Source organism: Amphiprion ocellaris, chromosome 24 (assembly GCF_022539595.1).
Source record: "Amphiprion ocellaris isolate individual 3 ecotype Okinawa chromosome 24, ASM2253959v1, whole genome shotgun sequence".
NCBI lineage: Eukaryota > Metazoa > Chordata > Actinopteri > Pomacentridae > Amphiprion > Amphiprion ocellaris.
The window spans coordinates 11,892,884-11,915,406 of NC_072789.1; the positions used below are offsets into that span (position 1 = coordinate 11,892,884).

At 40.3% G+C, this 22,523-nt stretch overlaps 1 protein-coding gene across 5 annotated transcripts in view; it reads right to left on the reverse strand.

Moving 5' to 3' along the window:
• LOC111580288 (histone deacetylase 4-like) overlaps window positions 1-22,523 on the reverse strand; it is a 77,795-nt gene that overhangs the window by 20,867 nt on the left and 34,405 nt on the right. For all 5 annotated transcript variants that reach the window (XM_055008468.1, XM_055008466.1, XM_055008467.1 and 2 more), the window contains 7 exons: window positions 17,810-17,960; window positions 14,550-14,673; window positions 12,181-12,299; window positions 2,969-3,097; window positions 2,746-2,855; window positions 2,154-2,288; window positions 895-1,087 (listed from right to left, as the gene is read on the reverse strand). In XM_055008468.1, coding sequence (XP_054864443.1) covers window positions 895-1,087; window positions 2,154-2,288; window positions 2,746-2,855; window positions 2,969-3,097; window positions 12,181-12,299; window positions 14,550-14,673; window positions 17,810-17,960 — 961 coding nt within the window. The remainder of the gene's footprint in view (window positions 1-894; window positions 1,088-2,153; window positions 2,289-2,745; window positions 2,856-2,968; window positions 3,098-12,180; window positions 12,300-14,549; window positions 14,674-17,809; window positions 17,961-22,523) is intronic.

The window sequence follows — 22,523 nt, forward strand, 5'->3', positions numbered from 1 at the left end:
AACAACCAACTAATCAATCAAGAAAATTCTATACAGATGAACCGACATAATCTTTCGTTCGAATCAAAATATCCTTAAAGTTACAAAAATAAACCTGCTTCTCATGATGAATTGTCAATTTCACAATAATGTATTTGATATTTTTGGATTATACTTACTGAAGCATTTGTGTTCATCACTATAATGTTACAGCAGGAAAATGTGAAGCTGACTTTAAGATTTACTGCTGAGTAGTTTGTCAGTTTTCACCCAACAAGTTTCCAAAAACAAAATCTTTCCTCTAACCAGGATCTGTAAAAAACTAAGTATTTTGTGTCTCTCGACACATCTAAAAAGCCGACTCAGCTGCAAGTCATGAGTCACATGGTAAAAATTCAGGCACGTTTCGGCTGAACTGCAGGCTGTGCTTAATCTGAATAAGTATCTATAGTTACTAAAATTAAATATAGAAAAAAAAGCAAAAAATGGAAACGCTCAAGCACAAGTACCCCAAAATTTCACAGTACTTGAGTAAATGCAGTCAGTTATATTCCAGCACTGCCCTTGGAGTTTGTTTCACCTCTTGAATGACGACGATGTAAGTGATTACTGACATTTATTTTATGTTGTTTTGTCACTTTTCTCTCTTTGAGTTTCATAAATGATAGAAAACTACTTTTTGGGATGCTAAATAATAATTTTTCACTTTTAACCAGCTGTAGGGACTAACAGACTCCATAATATTGGATAAACAATAAGAAAAAGCATTCAACAGTATCTGGTTAATAAGTCAGTGGCAGCGATAAGACACCTTATGCTGGCAAAATGACAGCAGAAACGCCTTCGCTCATTTTCTGTGCCGTTTTTTTGCACCAGTTTCGCAGCACATTAAACAGCATTAGCTTGTGGCTCTACCTGTGACCAGGGGGCTCTGTGCTGGACTCTGCTCCATGAGCACCATGTGTTGGAGCAGGGGGCTGTGTGCACCGTGTCCGCCGCTTCCTGCTCCGGCCTCGGCCAAGTATGGAGTCAAGTGTCCCCCAGAGAGGAAGGGAGGGCTGAGGGAGAGGGCCGGCTGCAGACCTCCGTCCTGCTGGGTTGAGGTCACCTGGACGAGAGGGAGAGCGACAGATTCACAGGTAACCCTCTGAAGCCCAAGTACAGCACGTAAGAAACACATAAATGACACCATTTAATGTGAAAACACAAAGAATCTACGCATTTTCAACTTTCCCATGAGCAGTTTTGTCAGTATTATTAAATAATTTAAGCTTAAAATCTTGATATTTTCCCTAAATCTATTTATTTTACAAGTGTTATTTCAAATTAACACCTGTGGGCACAAAAAATATTGCATGCATCGATTCCTGTTTTTTATTTGTGCAAGAAATTGAAATTCAGTCTCGTCTTTTTATGAATTATGGTATTATAATTGTGGAATACTCCACAGAGGACATTTCAGTGGTCTGTTTCCATAGGGGTGCAGGACTTTATATTGCAGCGAAAAATGTGACAGGAACAAAAAATGCTCAGAAAATGCTTGGGGGTTCGGACGATTAAAACACAGTCGATAGGAATGATTCATCAATAAAACAATTAACTGTTTGGTATTTACCAAACAAAATGACCTGGTATATTTAACTAATTAGTCAAGAAAGTTAGTCTGCTATTAACTTCAAATTCTTCCTTAATTTTTTCTGGGCGTCATTAACATATTCAAGCCAGAAGATGAATGAATTTGGATGCGAAAAACTTTTTTAAAAATGTGCTAAGTGTATGTTCAGACAGTTGATTGCAAGATTTTAACATTTTTTGTGAAATAAATAATGAAAGCAATTTCCACTATAGTCTTTTCCTTTTATGATTTAAGGTAGTATAACTGTGTCATTCTGCACAGAGGATGTTTCTGGGTTCTCTCTACTTTCAGTCATGATTGTGTCGTTTCCATAGATGAGATAAATGGGTAAACCCTCGGAAACATACTAATATTTGGAACCCAAATATGCTGTGGTCATCCAAGTGCAATAAAGACAGGATATTATTGTAGTAAAAACTGAGCCCACAGTGAGCAAAAATGTGACAGGAGCAGAAAACACTCGAGGTTCAGAGCACTAAGCGGGTCCGCAGTCAGTCTGCAAGCTTTTTCGCCAAGTTGGCAGCAGTTTCCTCCTTACGTTGGAAGCAGCAGTGGCCGTGGCAGTGGCGGGCAGCCCCAGGGTGATGTTGGGTAAGGATGGTGAAGTGTAGAGGGACAGCTGGTTAACGGAGCCCCGCTCAGCACCGCTGCACAGCCTCTGGGCCAGAGACGCCTGGAAAACACATTTAAATGATTTATCTGTGTTTGTGTCATGAAACAACCTCCAGCACAAGGGGAAAAACAGTACAGTAGGAGATGTCCGGACACGGGGGAAGAGCTACACTGACACCCTACTGGTGGTAGAAAACTGTCACAGCCACAAGCCTCCTCCACACTGCCTGAGTGCCCTTAATGGTTGTCGCAAATAGCATCGTGCCAGCTCCTCAGCCTGTCTCCTCCTCTGCAGACCCATCATCTGAAGATACATCATTCAGAGCATGCTTTGTGCATGCTACAGGCTGCAGTGTTTAAAATACAATAACTAGTAGCTGCTGAAGAAAGGGCTGCACAGTCTATTTACTATTTGGAGCCTCCGTTCTTTGAGAGCTAAATAGCACTACTACATCTGCAAATTCATATATCGAGGATGAACTGATAGGGCTGTCACTGGCTGTGTTTGTATGTGTTACCTCCGTGTTGTTGGAGACTGACACAGTGATGCCGTTCTCATTGGGGATGTTGTTGGAGCTGTTATTCGGGGAGCTTGGGCCGGAGCCGGGGGCGCTGCTACATGCAGAGTCTGAAACACACGCAGAAAAGAAAATCAACCGCACACACTCGCAAGACAACAGCAGCCGGCTAGAATAGAAACTCCTTGAGCGGCAGACAGATTTAGGCCGGCGCGTCTCTTACCTGCCATGTCGAGCGAGCGTTTCTTGGCGGTGGTGATGGGACTGTCTCGGCGGCGCAGTAGCGGGCTGCTACGACGCTCGCTCACCTTCTGCTTCAGCCGCGAGCGAAGCTTCAGGTTGGGCTCAGAGGCTGAAAGAAGGATGGAAAGAAACCAAATGTTATTTGGTGTAATGCAATTATAAGCCTTCCAACATGAGCACAAGCACCTGAGCGAGGGGAGCTTTAATGAAACAGTGAAGAACAGAAAAGACATTTTTTGGTGTGCTATTTTATTCTGTCATGTTACTCTGTCTTCTTTGCATCCATCAGCTTGGGTGGCGCCTTTATTAAAACACCAAATTCTGACAAACAAAAACTTCCCTGAATGGAAATAATCCATTGAGTCTTCAACACATGTACAAATATCCTCTCACATACCTACTTTTAACAAACTGCTGCACTTGTGTTGGATTATCTGTTATACGAAGAATGAGGTGGTTCTTGGGGCAGTCTAAGAAACTACAATATACTAAAAGTCAATTGTCCCCACCAACACAGTGAAAAGCTATTTTGATTGTGTTTTGACTAACCAATAATCGTTGTGCTCAAACTTTGCATAACCCTGCCTCCTCACTGCTTCCAAGTGATCCATTCAGAATGAACAGCTGCCTCTCACTTCACCAGGTTTAGGGATAAATTTCCAGAGCTACTTGTGCTAAAAAATAAAATATCTCAGACACATGCAAAACACCAAATATTTTGCTGTTGGCTGCAAGAGTGAACACAAGAGTCTTCATGCACTCCCAGCATCAGAGGAACTGAAGGCTCAGTGGATTACTTTTATTTTTTTTGCCAACATCAACACAGCAATCAGAAAATTCTTACTGTTAGCCCGTTATGCAGCTAATTTAGCAAACACTACCATTAGCTGTGATCGTCTGTCCACAGGTCAGAACTCTGTGGAAACTGTAAAGTTAAGAGACAATCAGAGGTGGTGGAAACTTTACTTTATACTGTGTGTGTGGATTGCTGGGTCTTCATGTCTTTGGCTGTGCTTTAGTTCAATATAAACTCTGTTTGCTTCTCTCCTGTTTTCCGCTGCACACATATACAGTATTTTAATACTGTATATGAAAGCGTTAAGGGAAGAAAATCAAGTATCAGATTTGTTTAAGGCAGTGTGTGGACGTGTTTTCTAATTTCATAAAAGCGACAACTGAGGCAGACTCTAATTGGAAACACTACAAGCTATGAAAGGCCTCAGAGAAGAATGACCACACACGATAACGCATGATATCACTGCACAAATGGTGTATTGTCACCCTGGGCCTCACAGCAGACGTGAAAGGCCGTGTATTCAGTGACTAATCATGTAGCCACCTGTTGCTTTGTATGTATAGAGACTGAAACACTGAAACATCCCATTAAGAACAGGACTGAAGCCAGAAGTTAGACTGGTATTTGCAGTGTTTTGGGCTGAAAAACTGAAAGGCACATTCTGGGAACACAATCTTTAATTCGCTAAAAATGGGAACACTATTGAACTTTTCTGCGGCTGTATCATTTGACTTCATCATTGAGGTTTTTAGACATTTCGCTCTTTGTTGCAGCACTTTCACCAACAGTGCGCCATTTCCATTATTACACCACAGCATGGTGGTTCTGGCTTCTTTTATACTTCAGCTCCTGCCAGGCCTTGTTGATGTTACTCAGATAACTGGCAGCAGTACAGTTTTGGACGAATCAATCAGCAGGGTGGGAGAGTTACCTGAGCTACAGTCTCACAGGCTTTCAGCTGAAACTGGGAGCTCCACACATTGATCTGTCATGGAGAACCTTCCACAGAACTGCTCTGTTATGAAATCTGTTTGGTAGACAAACTGTTACACGCTGCTATTCATTTAGTGTACAATTCCTCCCTCCTATTGAGATGCCTCAAAGCAGGCCAAATTCTGATCTTCCCAAAAGCATCGTGGCTAAAAAGCAATTAGCTCCAATTTGGGAGCCATGTCTGACTGCCTAAAGGCCTTTTGGTCTTTTGTCTCTGCTGTCACAGACTTGTGAATGGAGACAGGGAGAAGGGAACGGCATGTCACCTTGGCTCTAGACATAGTGACTAACGCTCTGTTTATTTTGTCCTGCCAATCAGCAGCGTCGGATAATTTCGCTATTCATTATCCAATTTCTAAACATCAAAGGAGAGCTGAATCCAAAAGTGGTGCACCAATATTCCAGGCCCTGACACAACCAAATTAATCTGCTACTACATCTCTTTTATTTTAAAAACGGAGGGTACAGGTACAAACACTGAAAAGCTGCCTTCCCTGGAGCAAACTTTCCTTTTAGGAGACATTCATCAAAAAAGAACTTGTTCCCATTTGCAGTGTCAGGTAAAAATAAATGTGTGGAGAGGAAGGAAGTGTGAAATATGAAGTGTGAAGGTACAGTTGCACACAGTGGGAAGGAGAGTGCCGTCCAGATGGAGTCAAACCAATTAATGTTGATGGGAGTTAGCTTGTGAAGACGATTTACCACAAATCCAACACAGGATTTCTGAGGCCTCATACTGTACTAGATTGTTAGATCTCTGGAAGTAAAGAAAATGGCACGGCTTTTAAAGATTTAGGTCAGCAGGACGCAACGTACAGCAATGCCCAACAAAGAATCTTTTTCATCATGTCTTAATAATGTGTTACTTTCAATAAGCACAACACATAAAAGTTAAAGAAAAAACAAAATGCTGCACTCTAGAGCCAGTCCTTCTAAAGCTAATCTTGTTTTTTGACCCAATTCCCGCGACTGAAAAACTGATTTTGATGCTCCTGAGTAGAGTTTATAAAAACACATAATAAAGCAACAGCTACATTTAATCGGAAACAAGTCCAGCTAAAAGCTAACTAGCTAATGTTTGATACAATTTAAATGGTTGTTTTTCATATTTGTAAAGCAAAAAAATGAAAGAAAATCAACTTTCATTGTTTTTTCATGAATTATTGCATTATAACTTGTTACACAGAATATTAGACATTTATCTTTCCTTCTTCATTTTTGTTCTGATTCTATAGAGGTGCAGGACTTTATATTGCAATGAAAAAATTAACCACAGTGAGGAAAATTGTCAGAGGAGCAAAAAAAAAAAAGAAAAAAAAGCAGAGAAACTGCTCTGAGTTCAGAGGGTTAAATGGTTTTTGCTGTTTCCTTTTGTATGACTGACTTAACAAGGCCCATAGCTGACTTAAAAAGTAAAGTCTGTATAGTAGACCTTATTCTTTAATCACTGCTGGTCCACTCTGTACAGACACTAAAAGCTGAAGTTCAAAAAAGAGCCAAATGTCCTCATTTTCACCAAGAATGACAAGAGATTCTGAAATCTGAGTAAAAAATGTGCGTCCTGTCGTGATCAAAGCTGAGTGATCATGACTTTTTCAGGGAGAGAATTTTGATCAAAAGTACTGATCAAAACATAATCGAACATGAGACGTTACCACTTCATTTACAGCTTCCAAGATCAGTGACAGAACCTATTTTCCCACAGTTTGATCTAAAGACAGCGCCTGTTACTGAGGAAAATAATAAGAAGCCCTTCAAAGGAGAGTAATTAGGTTTTTGGTTCTTACTTCAACACATTTTTAAAGGTGAATGAACCAATATGACAGCACCGTAAATAATCCCAGCAGCCAAAGCCAAGTGGAATCGATGCAGAAAATGTCAATAGCCCTGAAAAGATGCTTTCTCTGCTCTTTGAGGGGACGAAAAAGAAAACAACACAATGCGGTGCTGACAGAAATGCATCCGTTACGACGTGAGGATAGTATTAAGGGAAGAAAATCAAGTATCAGATTTGTTTAAGGCAGTCTGTGGACGTGTTTTCTAATTTCATAAAAAAGAAAGACTGTTGCAGACTCTAATTGGAAACACTACAAGCTATGAAAGGCCTCAGAGAACAATGACCACACACGATAATGCATGATATCACTGCACAAATGGTGTATTGTCACCCTGGGCCTCACAGCAGACGTGAAAGGCCGTGTATTCAGTGACTAATCATGTAGCCACATGTTGCTTTGTATGTATAGGCAAGCTATACAGTCTGGTTATCAAACGTCGGCATGTACTATACGGTACCAGTCTATCTTTGTGCTATTGTGTCCATGTGAAGGACGAGCTGCCCCAGTTAGGCTACCAGGGAAAAGACAGGCACAGTTTGCTCTCACAGAGTACAGCGAGGGCCTCAAATTTTCCCACCCCGTCGACATGTTTCCGAGGCATTTATGTGTCTGTGAGAACATATTTCAGATGTGCCATTGTTTCTGTGATGCCCCGCCACACCTAAATGTCCGCTGTGTAAGAAAGGTTAATCATGGTGCCCAGATAGCTCAGCTGGCTGAGTGGACGACCAACAGGGCTATAGTCATGGGTTCAAATCCAGTTCATAGCCCTTTACTACATGTCTTTCCCCCACTCTTCTACCCATGTTTCCTGTCTCTCTCTACTGTCTTACACATAAAAAAGGCCTAACACAACATAATGACATTCAGGTGATGAACATTATTCACAATCAGTAATTATCGCTCTGCATTAGGGGTCAAAACGATGTATGCATATTTGCAATGAAATATAATTGAAATACTGGGAACAAAACAACCTTCAATAAACCTTTACACCTGTTTCTTAGCTCTCACACCCTCCTATCCCACCAGCAGGACTGAAGTCACAAAAACAAAAACATTTTTAGAGCCCAATGCACAATTAAATTACACCTCCTTTTGTACTGCAGACTGTGACAGAGAAGACAGTCAACGCTTAAGATCCAATATCATGAAGTAGGATGCCTGAATTGTACGCATTCTACATGCCGCAGCAAATACTTTGTCAAGACAGATAAAGTACATACTGAAAGAAAAAAGGATGCAATTTAGAACGCAGCCTACATTAGAAGTCTTTTACAAACCCTCCTGCAACTGCTGCTTCACATTTAAAGCAAACAACAAGAGAACCCTGGCATGACAGTCATTGGAAACACAAGCATTTGTTGCAAAAGTTAGAGTTCGCAGAGACCATTCAACAAAAGTATGTCTACACTGTGCGATTTTATGACTTTTTAAGGGAAACAGATCAGCTTTAAATATGTCGGGGAGCAACAGAACTGTCAAGAGCAGCCGAAGAGAGCTGTCAGACGTAGAGTTGCTCACCTCCAACTATTCAGCAAGTTAGTAAGCTGCTTTTACTGCATTGTGTAGGGTGGAAATTTACTCACAAAGTGTGCAGCAGTTTATATGCGTGAATATGAGTTTGTTTAGCTGCTCTGGAGGCAGATACACCTGCAGCTCTTCTGTTGTGTTTCTGGCAGAGACCCTGCTCAGTTACTGTATGTTGTGATGTTACCACAGTTGTCACCACTGCACTGGAACAGCTTAAAAACTCACATTATGAGTGATTTTTTTAGCTGTTGTTGCACTGTTTTAACTGTGAATATCTGCTGCAGTATATTTCTAAGATGCTAGAGATGCACAAAAGAGCGTTGTTGCCTCCTTTGACCGTTGCTGGGAGTCCTGGGTTCCAGTCCTCTACTTTATGGCCTGGCGGTGAAATAAAAGAGCCTCTAAACTCTCCCGAGCTGGCATTACCATAAGTAAACCCCGCAAAGCACGTCATCGCTGTGGGCAAATATCAGGGTGGCACAGGTTCTCTGCAGCTGAGCACAATCCCCGGCCTTATAGAAATCAGGGGACGAATTGACACTCCAGGGACGATCTTTTCACTCCCTGCCATCTTCCCGCTTTTTCCCCCCCTTTCCTTTCTCTTCATAGAGCGGGTTTTTGGGAGTGTGGCATGATTGTGCCACTTTCTGGATTTCGTCTAAATCCTGCTTGCCAGCTCTCATTTTCTGTGCCCTAATCTTCAATTTCTCTGCTTTTAAAAGGAGACAAACTCTCAGCCCCTTCTTAACAAAAAAGCCAAGCCACCAAAACTTTCTCCAGTCTCCTCCTGGTTATCACTGCACTCATTATCTCTCCTTCCCTTGCGTTTTTCCTCTCCTATTCCTCCCTTTTTCTTCTGCTCTCCCAGGGAGGAATGTGGCTGTGTGGGCCAGTGTCAACTGTGGTCTATCTGTTGTCGTAGCCAGCAGCCCGAAGGCTCAGAGTCAACAGGGCTGGAGCTCCGGCTGCAGCCGCCTGCCGCTGCGCTAAGTGAATAATTGCACTGTAAGACGACCGCTGCTTCACGGATACACCACCGCACACACCACTCACACTTTACACGCCCACACAAAGCAGCGCACACACACACACCTGACAAAAACACGCTGGAAACAGCTGGTTTCACTCTGCAAAAGCTCCTGAAGTTCCAGCGCTGAAGCCTGACGAGTGCAGCCCACAAGAAAACTTCTTTCCAGTGGCACATTCTGCAGTGTTTTGGATTCTCTAATGGCTTCTGACAAGATTTATCTTGAATCTCAAAGAAAACATGCTGCTCTGTGCACGAGTACGATTCCTGCTTAAGCCTCTGAACCCCAAAACCCGCCAGCAGGTTTGAAAAGCACATTATCTTTTAAAAAAAAAAAAAACACCACAATTACACCATTTAAGACAGAGATAATAGCCATCCTTAAAACAATCTTCTATAGGCCAGGTGTCAATGGACATCTTAAATTCATATTTAATCAAAGTCACTATTTTTTTGTTTGTTTTGTCCGGGTGAACTTGTCTGAGCTACAGGGTAGAGAGGAAACAAGTGTAAAGTATTTAACAAAATGTAAGAAGCAAAATATCTCTACATTTGCCAAATGAGTAATGTCAAAAGCAAACAATTTGTCTTTTTTTTAAATTTATGCTATAACTTTCCTGTACCATGCTTACACTACATGTAATTTAATGCTACTAGTTGTGTTTTTTCCATAGAGGTGCAGGACTTTATGTTGTGGAAAATGACTCCACCGTGAGTAAAAATGTGACAGGAGTAAAAAAGAAAAACACGCAGAAATTAGAGTTTAGAGGGTTAAAACAGCAGCGTCTCTAGGTTTAGCAGCCTTGAGTTACATGTAGCACCTCTATAAACAAGGTTACAATGTTCTTAACAATTAAGATAAAGGGCAATAAGACTGAAGTAAAAGTGAAAGTAAAAACAGTTTAGAATCCGTTTTCATGTCCACAGTTTGAAATGTTGTACTTGCCCTGCCTGCAGTGTTTCTACTAACTAAAGTTAGTCAAGTGATGCATTAGAAAATGTTGCAAATATTTAAAGTTACACAGTTGGACATAAAAACGTGGATAAAAGTTGAAACAAAAGAAATTTGTCAGTACTTCGTGGCTGAAAAGATGCTAAATCTACATGTCAAAACCCAGCCAAAAAAATTCTGTCCCGTCGAACCAGAAATGTACAGTACAAACCCAAATAAAGCAGACCAGTGCTCGTGTGTTCTATAGTCACACATGGCTTCATTTCACTTTTAGTTGTTGGTTGTTTTGCTGCTCCTGTCACATTTTTGCTCATTGTGGGCTCATTTTTCACTGCAATATAGTCCTGCAGAGGTACAAGTAAAAATAACTCAGAAATGTCTTTTGTGCAACGTTATACTTTCATAAATTACATCTAAAAAAAACCACCACCGAGTACAGAGTATTTTCTGTAATTTCAACTTTTTTTCCATATTTTTGTTATTCGCAGCACTTTCAGAAACACTACTTGAATAACTTCAGTTAGCAGAAACACTGCAGGCAGGGTAATTACAACATTTTAAACCGCAGACCTAACGATGGATTATTAAGCATTTTTACTTTCACTTTTGCATTAATCTTATTGCCTTTTTATCTTGTTACGAACTTTGTAACCTTGTTTATAGAGAGGTGCTCTATATAAATCAAGGCTGCTAACAGAGTGCAGTAGAACCCAGAAACACTGCTGTTTTAACCATCTAAACTACAGTTTCTGGCTATTTTTTTACTCCTGTCACATTTTTACTCACTGTGGACTCATATTTTTAAGTCCTGCAGCTCAGTAGAGAGATCTCAGAAATGTCTTCTGTGCAGTATAGCAAAGTTATTATGCCATAAATCACAGAAAAAGAAGAAACAGTAATTGATTTTCTCCTCTACACTTGTCCTCCCTCTGCTCTGTGTAAACACTGCCTGCAGTTCAGCAGAAACATTCCTGAATTTTTTGTCACAGTTGAGTCACTAATGACTTCAGGGTTGGGTCAAGGAGTGTAGAATTTTTCATTTTTTACAAATCTGATGCATGAAATGATGCATGTAGAATCAAGTTTTTGAACAAATATCACAATTAACAACTTAAATTTGGTTACTTTACCCAACACAAGTGAAAGACACACACAATGCATTCAAAACCAGTAGGAAAATTGAAAATAAGGTGATTCTATCTTACAGTTTCTGGCTCTGATAAATGGTGAACATGGGGGGGGTTCATCATCGGAGCGTGACGGCGTTAGCATTAGCATGGATAGCTCTGTCTCAGCATTTTGGCGTCTGTTTACTAACACGGGCGAAGTGAAGCATGACATCAGAGTTGGAAGGCTTCGAGTTTTCGGATCTCAAAACTAATATTCAGATTCTACCACAACAAACGAATATTCGGATATTTGGGTCCAGCCTTAGAAATTATATGTAATGTAACTGAGGGAGGTCATCAGAGAATAAACGCTGAAGAAGCCAAATGTTTTATTAAGTGAGTATTCTCAACAGAACATTAAAAGAAATACTGCAATGAAATATGATTTGGTTGGAAACAATAAAGGGCCAAGAGCAGAGCCCTGGGGAGCCCCAAATATAATTGTTGCACCATTAGACTAAACTAACAAAACCCTCATGTAAGAGCCAGTTAGTTTAAATTTGAAATTATCAAACAAACTAAAAGCAGAAAATGGTTATTAGCAAGTATCTCTAGGCATTTCTACACAACCTAATTCAAAAGAACCTCTGTGGATAAGTAGATATTAAAATCTAATACAACTCCAGGTGCTAAAATGGTGAAAAATCTCTCCCTCCACTGAACTCTCACTCTATTGAACTCTTGAACCACCTACACTCTCTCATGTGGGGGATGCTGGGAGACCCAGGCAGCCTAATGTGGACGTGATGAATAGTGCAGAGCTCTGATGCCGACTAAATTATGCCAGACGTGAGTTGGCATAGCTGCGACTGGATGTTACAGTTCTGAAATGAGTGTGTGTGTAATCCTCTCTCAGTGTGAAAACTGAGTGTGTAAGCATATACCAGTCTTTCTCAGCGGGAAGTCATCCCGGGGGTTGTAGACACCCAGCACCGGGTGGTTGTAGGTGGACATGCCAGTCTGTGGAGGCGAGCTCTGGTCCAGCGAGCTGTGCTGGGTTTTACTGCAGCAAAACACAGACACACACACAGACACAGCAATAAATAAAGTCACAAACCACCAACAACACCTGGGATTGAACGAGCAACTAACAAACTAACTAACTAACTTCATGGCTGTCACAGATCTGTATGATTAAACCATCATGTAAATCCCTTGGCGTGGATGCAGACATGTGCTGCCATCTGTTCACTGCCTACAGAACGAGGTGGCGTTCGCAGGCAAAGTTAAGCCGAGCTGGCTTCAGCCCAAATGCATGTTCTTGACAATCAGATGTACGCACTCTGATGAAATGTACACGAGATCATAGAGGAGCAGAGCAGCAGGCAGATATCAAAAGACACACTTTGAGCTGCTGAAAGTCAACACTTGTGGGTGTTTCACTGGGTCACACATCACTATTATGTAACATTATTTAATAGGTTATGCATTTTTTTGCCCTTTTACTGTGTCAAAATGAAACAATTTGGGAATTGTGAACTACAAAGCGAAATTATTTTACAAGGCAGCAGTAGTCTAAAGTCCCATTGACTTTATTGTGTTCAGCTCAGAGGGAAAAATTGTCCTTTGTGCTCCTCTATCTTCATCCGACGGCCACACTAGCAGGGTTTTCCAAAGTATTTTTCGTAGTAACTACGATTAGTGTCTATCTCAAGGTTTATTCTTTATTTTCTTGTAAAAACACAAGAAAATCTGTCCGTGTTGCAGGATTCTTTCAGCCCGCCCAAAGCCAATCATATTTTTTCCAGGATTTTAAAAAAATATCCTCTGCAAAGATTTTCAATATTCACTGAGAAAAGGACTTTATAAAACACTGTAAAAAAAAAAAAAAGTCTACTTTAAAATAACCAATTTTCTGTTTTATTTAAGTACTGAAAAGCCTGTAAAATGACAAACATTATATAGTTAGATATAGTTTGTGTACTATATTATTTCTACTATATTTTTCTGCTTTCTTCAGTTTTGTACAAATTTGCACAAAATAAAAATACTTGAATGTAAATAAATATGTAGCTCTTTATATAAAGTTAATGACTGTACTATCAATTTAATGCTTTTCTTGTAATTTAAAAAAAATCACATTCTACATCTGTTTGCTTTTACATTCAAATGCTGTAATTCTGGATACACATTTTATTATTCTATTAGAACTTTGGGTTTATCGGTTTACTTAAAGAGTTTAATTGACAAAATTTAGGAAATCTGAATTTTCAGGCTTATCAGTTTGATTGTGTTCAATCATAATAAAAAAAAAGTTTAACTGCAGAACTATCAGGTCTAAGAGTGTATCAAAGGTGTTCATCGTAATAATTCAGGGGGAAAAAAGCAGAATAATGGCGTTTCAAAACCTACAAAATCTTTAGGGCTTTAAATACATTTTTAAGGGTTTGATTGTAAGAATTCAGGAAAAATCTGTAAAATAAGGTTGTTAAACTGCACAATTTTTAGTCTTATCTGTGTACTGGAGGCGCATATTTTAATAATTCACAAAAAATCTGGAAAATGAAACTGTTTGACTGCAGAGCTTTAATCTCTGGCCCAGTCTCTATCAACGTATTGGAGCTGTATGTAAAGTTACTTTGTTAGCAAATTCGGACATTTTTCGCATATTTGCAGATTAAATTCTTCAGTTTGCATGAGCATGTCGTATGTGCAGTTCCTCACAGACAATGAAGACATGTTAGACGTGACTGCCACAGAGGAAACAGGAGTGTACACACCTGCAAAAGGCTCCAGAGATGCAACAATAAACATTCAAGGCCGAGTCGCTGATATAAGAGCCCCTATCATCAGGTTGCAATATCCTGCTCTCACGTGTACGTGCGTGAGCGTGCATGTGTGTTGCCATCTTTGTTTTATAACACTTTTCGATGTGTCTCTCAGTCAGCCTCACACAGCGAAGCAGGTGAGGAGGAGAGGAAACTCGCTGACAGATTAAGATACAATATAATGCATTATTCATCTGCTGTCAGGGAGAGAATTACCATCCGAACTTCGAACGATCTGCAGGTACATTCTGCTCTTCTCTCCTGCTTACAATCATTACAAACCACTGGGAATAGAAGAATGGTAGCCAAGGTATTGAAATTGTTTTGACAGCAGTGATATTGATTTATCCAGGAGGAAGATGATGTCTAAACATGTCATGAAGTTTCTGGTTGGAGTTAGCTGTTCCTTGTGAGTGCCACCTGAATCTTTATGCATTTATTCTACTTTTCCGTCTCTATTTAATCAAGCAGAAAATGTTCCTCACCGGTACCAGTAAGGAGCATCATTGGGGAGGCCTCCTTGGTTGAGGCTCCGCTGGGCCAACGCCTTCTTCTTGTTCAGGACAAACTCCTGGAGACGCATCTTCACCTCAGTACTGGCCACAGCGCCTGATGGAGAAAGTATGAAGAGAAATATTAAAGATTTTTATTTTGATATTTTAACTCTCCACAGTAACTGAACTTGTAGAAAGTCTGTGATGGAGCATGAAAACTGGGCCAAGTTATCATGGACAGTTAGCATGTTATCTAATAGTCTGCAGCAATGGCTCAAATGCCTCATCATAATTCTACTAAAGCTTCATGGAAAACTCAACACTCACTCTTCTCATTTCATTTCCGTTGAGGACGCTTTGGTTGTGAAACTGATTCGTTTCTAATTTGACTGTATATTCAGTCGTTGCTTAATTTTAAACTGTCACTGAGTCTTGGTGTTGTTCACATTAGTTTAATATTCAACATTCAAAGCACCACACCATCCACAGCTGAGAGTAAGTGCAGATTTGGCGTTTCCTTCTTTCTTTAACCTCAAAATGTTTAAGAAAATCTCTTTTTTTTCCCTCACCATTTGAAGGCAGCCCATGCTTTTCAAGCATGCATTAACCAAATAACTTAAGCACCATTTTATACACAAATCTCAAAGTAGTCTTTTAGGTGGGAACAGAAATGGCAGGGTTAGTAAAAACACCGCTGCTCCAGTGTGCATAGATCTGACCATAATCTTGCAGCTTGAGATGGCTGGAGAACGAGAGCTACTGTGTATTTCTTGCACTACATCTCTTCCAGCTTTAATTAACACAATGCAACATCAGGCATGGCCCTCTGCAGAGCTGAAACAATGCACTACTTAGTTGACTGACAGAAAATCCATCCTTTTTCATGACAGTTGAGTCATTTATCAATCACCAGGCTTTCTCCAGTGTCAGAAAACAGTACTGTTCTGTTTATATATAACCGTGAAGGAATTCTTTGGGATCAGGATCCTTGTTTAGACATTTTTCATCAATCAGTTGAGAAAACAACCAGCAGATTATAAAATAATCATGAGATGCAGCTCTGCTCCATCTTACAGACCATTCACAGCCTTCTAGAACTGACCATAACAACAAGAATGCAGGAAAAAGACACAAAAATGATGTAAAAACACTGAGAAATTTGAAGGCACCGAGACCACAAACCATACTCGCGCTGACATGTGAGAGCAAACACTGCAATCCTCTCTCTCATACACTGGAATCACACGGATGCAGCCTCGATCTGTAACCATTTTCCATATAGAGTGTAAACTGCTCTCAAGGACTCCTGTCCACTTGCTTTCAATGAACTGTTGAGAGACATCCAGCAGGCAGCGGTAATAACTCGGCCGAGCCCCCGCCAAGGCCACCGGGCTAATACACCTAGTTTACCACAGTAAATATACAGGTTTTCCAAGTAAAATGGAAACACACACACACACAAATGTGTATGCACAGAAACACACAACGGTCCTTTCAAGCTTGGAGCTTTTAGAATGAAGAGTAATTTCTGACCCTGGCCGATGCGACTTAAACTACCTGACTGTGAAGGCCGGAAACTAAGGTTGTATCCTAAAAGTGACTGGACTTCTATATTTTAACCAAAGTATCATTTACTGGCTTTAACACTGGTTAAAATGTCAACATAACGGCAGTAGACGCAATAAATGTGAGATTTATTGATATTTACCAGCGACTGACATGGAGTTGTGCCTATTTCTTGTTCTCTTACACTTATGTAATCTTTTGCTAATCCTCTGAACCCTAAGCAGTTTCTTGGTGTTTTTGGTTCCTGTCATATTTTTACTCGCTGTGGGTTCATTTTTTTTACCTTCATATAAATTCCTTCACCTCTATGGAAACAGCATAGTAGAGAGGACGAAAAATATATGTATTTTTTTTTTAGCAATATAGCACAATTAAAATACCTTATATCATATAAAAAGGGGGGAAAATAGTTAAATTTCTTCGATTTCACTGGAATCAGCATACACAACATTTTGCCAAGTGCTCATTGCTGTTACTAATACTTAAATGGTGCCTCTACATACTATAAATATTTTACTATTTACATATTAAATTTGTTTTCATACTTCATTGTTTCCATACTTTCCATACATTAGCCTTAACGTTTCTGAATGGTTTTCACATGACTGTTGACATAACCTATCGGTTGCAGCAAGGAGCACAGAATTTTGTATTTTTTACAGAATCAGATTAGTGCAAATGTTTTACTTTTGGCAAATTTTCAAAACAAACACATAGAATAAAGTGCTTTGATGAAACATCACCACTCAGACCTCTAATTTGGTTAATTTTCCATAATTATCTTTGTTTTTACAGTTTCTGGCTTTGATAAAAGGTATACAAGATAAGTTTCGAAATCATCTTACATTAAATTTCACCTAGAAATGTGGCATAAATATGATTATTTTATATGCTGTCTGACATTGGAATTTCTTTCCCCTGAACATGATGCAAAAGAAGTTACCCGAGTTTATTTAGAAACATCACATAATTTGTCACCAAAGCAGCTCTGACTCCATTGTTTGTCTCTACACATCTGCAGTGCATGTAGCTGAGCAGATGTTGGTGTGGAGTCGAGCGGTGTCTTCATGGTAAGCTGCCAACTAATTTGTGACTCGCTGCTGGAATCTTAATGCTCACCATTTCCTTCTTTTAATACAACTCAAACATACTGTATGTATCTACTCTACCATTCAAAGGTTGGGGTCACTTAGAAATGTCCTTATTTTTGAAAGAAAAGCAGTTTTTTTTTCAATGAAGATAACATTAAATGAATCAGAAATGCAGTCTAGACATTGTTAATGTGGTAAATGACTATTCTTGCTTGAAACGGCTGATTTTTAATGGAATATCAACATAGGGGTACAGAGGAACATTTCCAGCAACCATCACTCCTGTGTTCTAATGCTACATTGTGTTAGCTAATGGTGTTGAAAGGCTAATTGATGATTAGAAAACCCTCGTGCAATTATGTTAGCACATGGATAAAAGTGTGAGTTTTCATGGAAAACAAGAAATTGTCTGGGTGACCCCAAACTTTTGAATGGTAGGGTATCTATATGGTTATATATAACAATACCAGCTTATGCATCAATATCAGACTTTTGGATCCAGCATCAGTTGGGCTCCAGTCACAGCTGACAGATATCTGGTAGGAGCCACAGCTTGGTGTCGGATTCAGTTTGGGTTATTTTGCTGCAACTTACTCTCTTGTCCCCTCTCCTTGTTCTTGAGCAGCTGGAGCTTCTGCTCCCGCTGCTGTTTCTCCAGCTCCTGCTCCAGACGGTGGTTCTCCATCTTCCTCTGGTGCTCCAGCAGCTCCTGCTGGTGCTTCAGAGCCAGAAGCTCTTGTTGCTGCTGCAGGAAGAAACAGCAAAAGCCACGTCAGTGAAAAACTCCTCCAACACAAGTCACCACCGAAGGGTTCTGCAGGCCTCGCGTCTGAGAGGCTGCGCAGAAGATGATTGTTTGAGAAATGCTTGAGGTTGCATGTTCGCGACAGAGTTGTTATCAGAACACAGGCGATAATGAAAAAACTGACACTGGCCTATTTTGTCTTTCTGCAGTATTTCATTTTAGAATGACCAAGGTGATTTTATCAAGGAGCACATAAAATATCGAAAGAAATTTGTAAAAATAACTTACTGTGGAGAGTTTTTTTGAGAGCAAACTGATTAAAACCTTCACACATACAGTTTAAAACTGACAAACGCATCCAATATAGTTTTTTACTATGGATGGCATTAAGATCTGCTTTGCACTCATTATACAGAGGTTTGTGGTGCTGATGGAAAAGGTCAAACAAATTAGTTGCCTCATGTATTGGCAAAAATAGACACTGACAAATCTAAACCTCTTTTAGATCAACATCATCCTCTCTGTACCTGAAACATTTCCACACAGCTCTTTACGTATGCTTTACTTCTTATCTCCTGTCTTTGCTCATTGTGCTCTCTACATGTGTAGCCGACTTGTCAACAAACTGTGTTTTTTAGATCAAGAGAAACAAAAAAAATAAATAAAACAGAAAATAACTCCGTGTATCCAAGAACCTTTAAAATGGAGTAAACTACATTCAGCCAGAATCTCTTGCAGATTAGTTCTGAAAAAGTTGCAGCATGAAGTGCTTGAGTTAATTTGCCTACTGTATGTGCCCACAGCTATGTCGGTGCTGAAACAATACAATGTGCAGCCATAAAATTTTGCTAAACTTTTTGCAAGCCACATACATTAGGAGCTCTTTAGCACTTCTTAAGCCTGATAGGACACCATCACTTCTTGAAGACCACTCAGTGTAGTCATTTCATTACTTTCTCGTCGTTAAACATCTATTTACATTCCACTGCTGGGCTGCTTAAGTTGCCATCTGATGTAAATAATTCCGACAGCTGTTTAAAGTAATAAAATAAAACCTTTGCAATTCTATAAAAACCTTGGGGCCACGCGCTTAAGCCTTTAAATAAATATAAGCAATTTAAGTGCGGATGAGGCTTGAGCAAAACACATAATCCAATCTGCTTACTTCCTCATCACACCACAAAGAGAGAGGAGCATCTGTTAGATGCTTTAAATGTAAAAATCTGCTTTCTTCAAGCCTTTGTACCAAAGGAACAAACCCACCTGTGGCCTAACAGCTTGTCCGGTAAGCAAAAAGTCAAAAATAAAATGACCATAAAAACCAAAATGTGCTCACAAACACCTCTTCATCCCACTTAAGTGTCCTTGAATGAGACCCAGGACACCGCTGTGAGTCACTGTGGATAAGAGCATCAATTAGATGCTAGAAACACTCACTGAAACCTGCTTTCACCTTTTCATTTCGCCAACGTAGGGCACCAAATCAAGACAGCCAATTACTCTTTAATGTCTCTGCAATATACAATAAATGTCTGTGGCTGCTCTCAGCCAGTAGCATAATGACCTCTGTCTGATGTGCCAAGGAATTGACATCCGGCCCTCCTCTCTGCGTTACCACCACACAACCAGTGGCAATATTTGATTAGTTTACTGTAACGCCATGTAATCAACTTCTGATTGCGTTTTTAAACACCGTAAATAGACGCTCAGTAGCTGGGACATGAACTCGTGTTTACCGTGCAGGGAAAATCAAATGTTTGAGACAAGTCTGCGAATAAATTAGTGGCTGAAGGTGAGAGGAAGGTGAGGCCGGGCTCGTGAGAAAAGCTCATCGGCTCTCTGGCCCGCTTCCAGCCCGACGCCTCGATCCGTTTTTTGCTTTTCAATCAGGGTTGGGGGGGATCAGGGATTGAGTGGGTGGGAAGGCTCAAAGTAACCTTCCGCCCACAGACAAACACACACCCAAAACCCCTGTGGCTCAGCAGGCCAGAGATGTACACACCGAGTTTCCTTTTGACAAATACGCCGAAGGGCTTCGGGATATCTCTCACTTTAAGAGAGTCCCTCTGCCGTCCAGAAAGTGCAGATGTGGGAATGAGCAAGCGCATGCAGGTAAACCGGTCCAGCATTCGACAGTGTGCTTGCTGACATTTAAGAAGATGTGTACGTTTTAATGGCCGCACAATTCAGTGTGTGTACACAGCAGCTGTGAATGGGGTTGATTGAGGCCGGGCCTCCCAGTTCAGGCTGTGCGTCACCGGCTTCCATCTGCAGCTCCACCACACAGCAGATACTACAGATTATGGGTAGCATCGACCCGCAGAGCGCCTGAACACAATGTGGAGCCGTGAAGCTGCAGACGAGGAAAAACTCCCTGAACAGAAATGCTGTTTAGATACAGACATGAAAAGCTTAGGTCTAAGATGAGTTTATGGATGATTCTTAGGAAATGTAAACAGATTGAAAGTAACAAATATTCTCAAAAAAACTCTGCAGTTCTTTATTTAACTTACTCTATTACTCTGCCAAAGAATGCGGCGGAGTTATGTGACGATCGGCATTGGTTTGTCTGTCTGTCTGAAAGTCTGTGTACAACATTACTCAAAAACGGACAAATGGATTTGGATGACATTTTCAGGGAAGGCCAGAAATTACACCAGGACCAACTGATTAGCTTTTAGCAGTGATGCGGATTATAGTCTGGATCCACGGATTTGTTAAAGAGTTCTGTATCATTGCGAGATAGCGGCACGGCATCACTGTAACTATGACAACAAGCAAAGGCTACGCCACCTGCCTGCTGACGATCATATGATTATGGTCTTACTACAAATCGACCGCTGAGGACTTGTCCATTGGAAATGATACAAGGAACAATTGATTAAATTGTGGGGGTGTTTCCGAGTCCCATCAATTTCCGCCGCCCGCTACATATTTAAGTAAGGTCTTTTAAAAAATATTACTTAAAGCCTCATTGAGAAAGGTTATTTACTGAGGCGGGAGGCTCCACAAATCTGGAAATTAGTTTATACTTCCGTGTTTGCTGAACAGAAGCATTTTTTTCATGGTTTTTTGAGGCACTTTTGGGTTTCTTCAAGAACTGCTTGCAGAAATGGTTGTTTAAAGAATTAACCAATGTTCTGGGGGATAGAAAAACCCTTCCTTCTCACAGGGGGAGAACTGAATTTGCCATGTTTGTTCAAAGCTGTCTAACTAGCTGTTTGTTTTATCTCTGATATGAAGGAATTGTTTGTTTTGTCATGTTTCCTCTGGTATGTCACCTTTGACAGCTCATATTTCTGTATTCTTTGAACCTGTATCTCTTGTTTCTGACATGATGTTGGCACCTTGGATCTGTCATCCAATAGATTTGAAATCCTTCAAATCAGCTAATTATCCAATCACAGCCTGGTTGAATACATTGGTTTGCCTCACATCTTTGGCCATTTTGTTCCGATGAAGACGCAGTGTAGCTGTTCATTCCACAAAACAAGGCTGTGAGTTTATCAATGCACTGCAAGCTGTGAAGCTCCTTTTTTCAGTTGCATTTTGCTGGAAGATGCAAAAAGAACCCTGTTTCTCTTAAAGAACCTCCTGCTTAAAATCTGCATCTTTGTCTAATTTGATGAAAATGAGGAAACAAGAAAGAGAAAAAAACAGAAAGAAGAAGACAGGAAGGACAGGAAAACATCAAGGAATGAAAGAAGAAAAAATGAAGCAAATGCAAGAAGAAAAAGAGAACGACGAAAGACAGACCTCCTGAATAAATCAACTTGCACGCAAGAAATAAATTACATTCAAACTAATGTAATCCTGCGCAATGCAATCTAATCTTCTGGGCCCACAATCCATCTTTAGACATTTTATTTTAAGTTCCAAAAAAAATAAGTAGTTCAGCTGCATGTGTATTACAATTCATATTACAGCAGTAATATTCTAAAAAAGAACAAACAGTGGAATATTTTTATATGACATTTCAGCCCCACAGGAGAGCTCTGGTGCTCTCAGGAGCCCTGATGTATTAAAGCTGCAGAGTGTGGGCGGGATGATCTAGATTCACTTTGTATTTCCAGGTCACTACGACACATGCAAGTGATCCCAGCTCCAGCTACCAATTTGTGCAATTTCCACCAAAACAAATATCGAACATTTGCTGTTCATATTACGCTGACTTCGCTCCAGTTCTGAGCACACAGTATGTATTACTGGGCACTGGTATTTAAAGCAAGGCTATGACAGAGCTTGTGCGTAAGGGTTCAGTTATGTAACACACCAGCAGAGCAACAACAGTCCGCCTTTCACGCGTTTTCTGAATCCAAACACGTCCTTATATTGCTCTTATCCATCCCTGGAGTTACAGTAAATACAGCCAAAGTGCCTCCTTGTTCTGCGCTTCGTCTCTGCTCTGGTGATTTAAGGCTGACGGAGCTGCTCCATGATGCTGAGTTTAGTATGTTAATGAAGAATCCTGTGGCAGACGAAATTAAGAGCCGTCTTTGCTTTGTTTAGGAAACGTTTAAATAGATTTACTTTTAGACGGTTGCCTTTTGGAGAACGTAAATT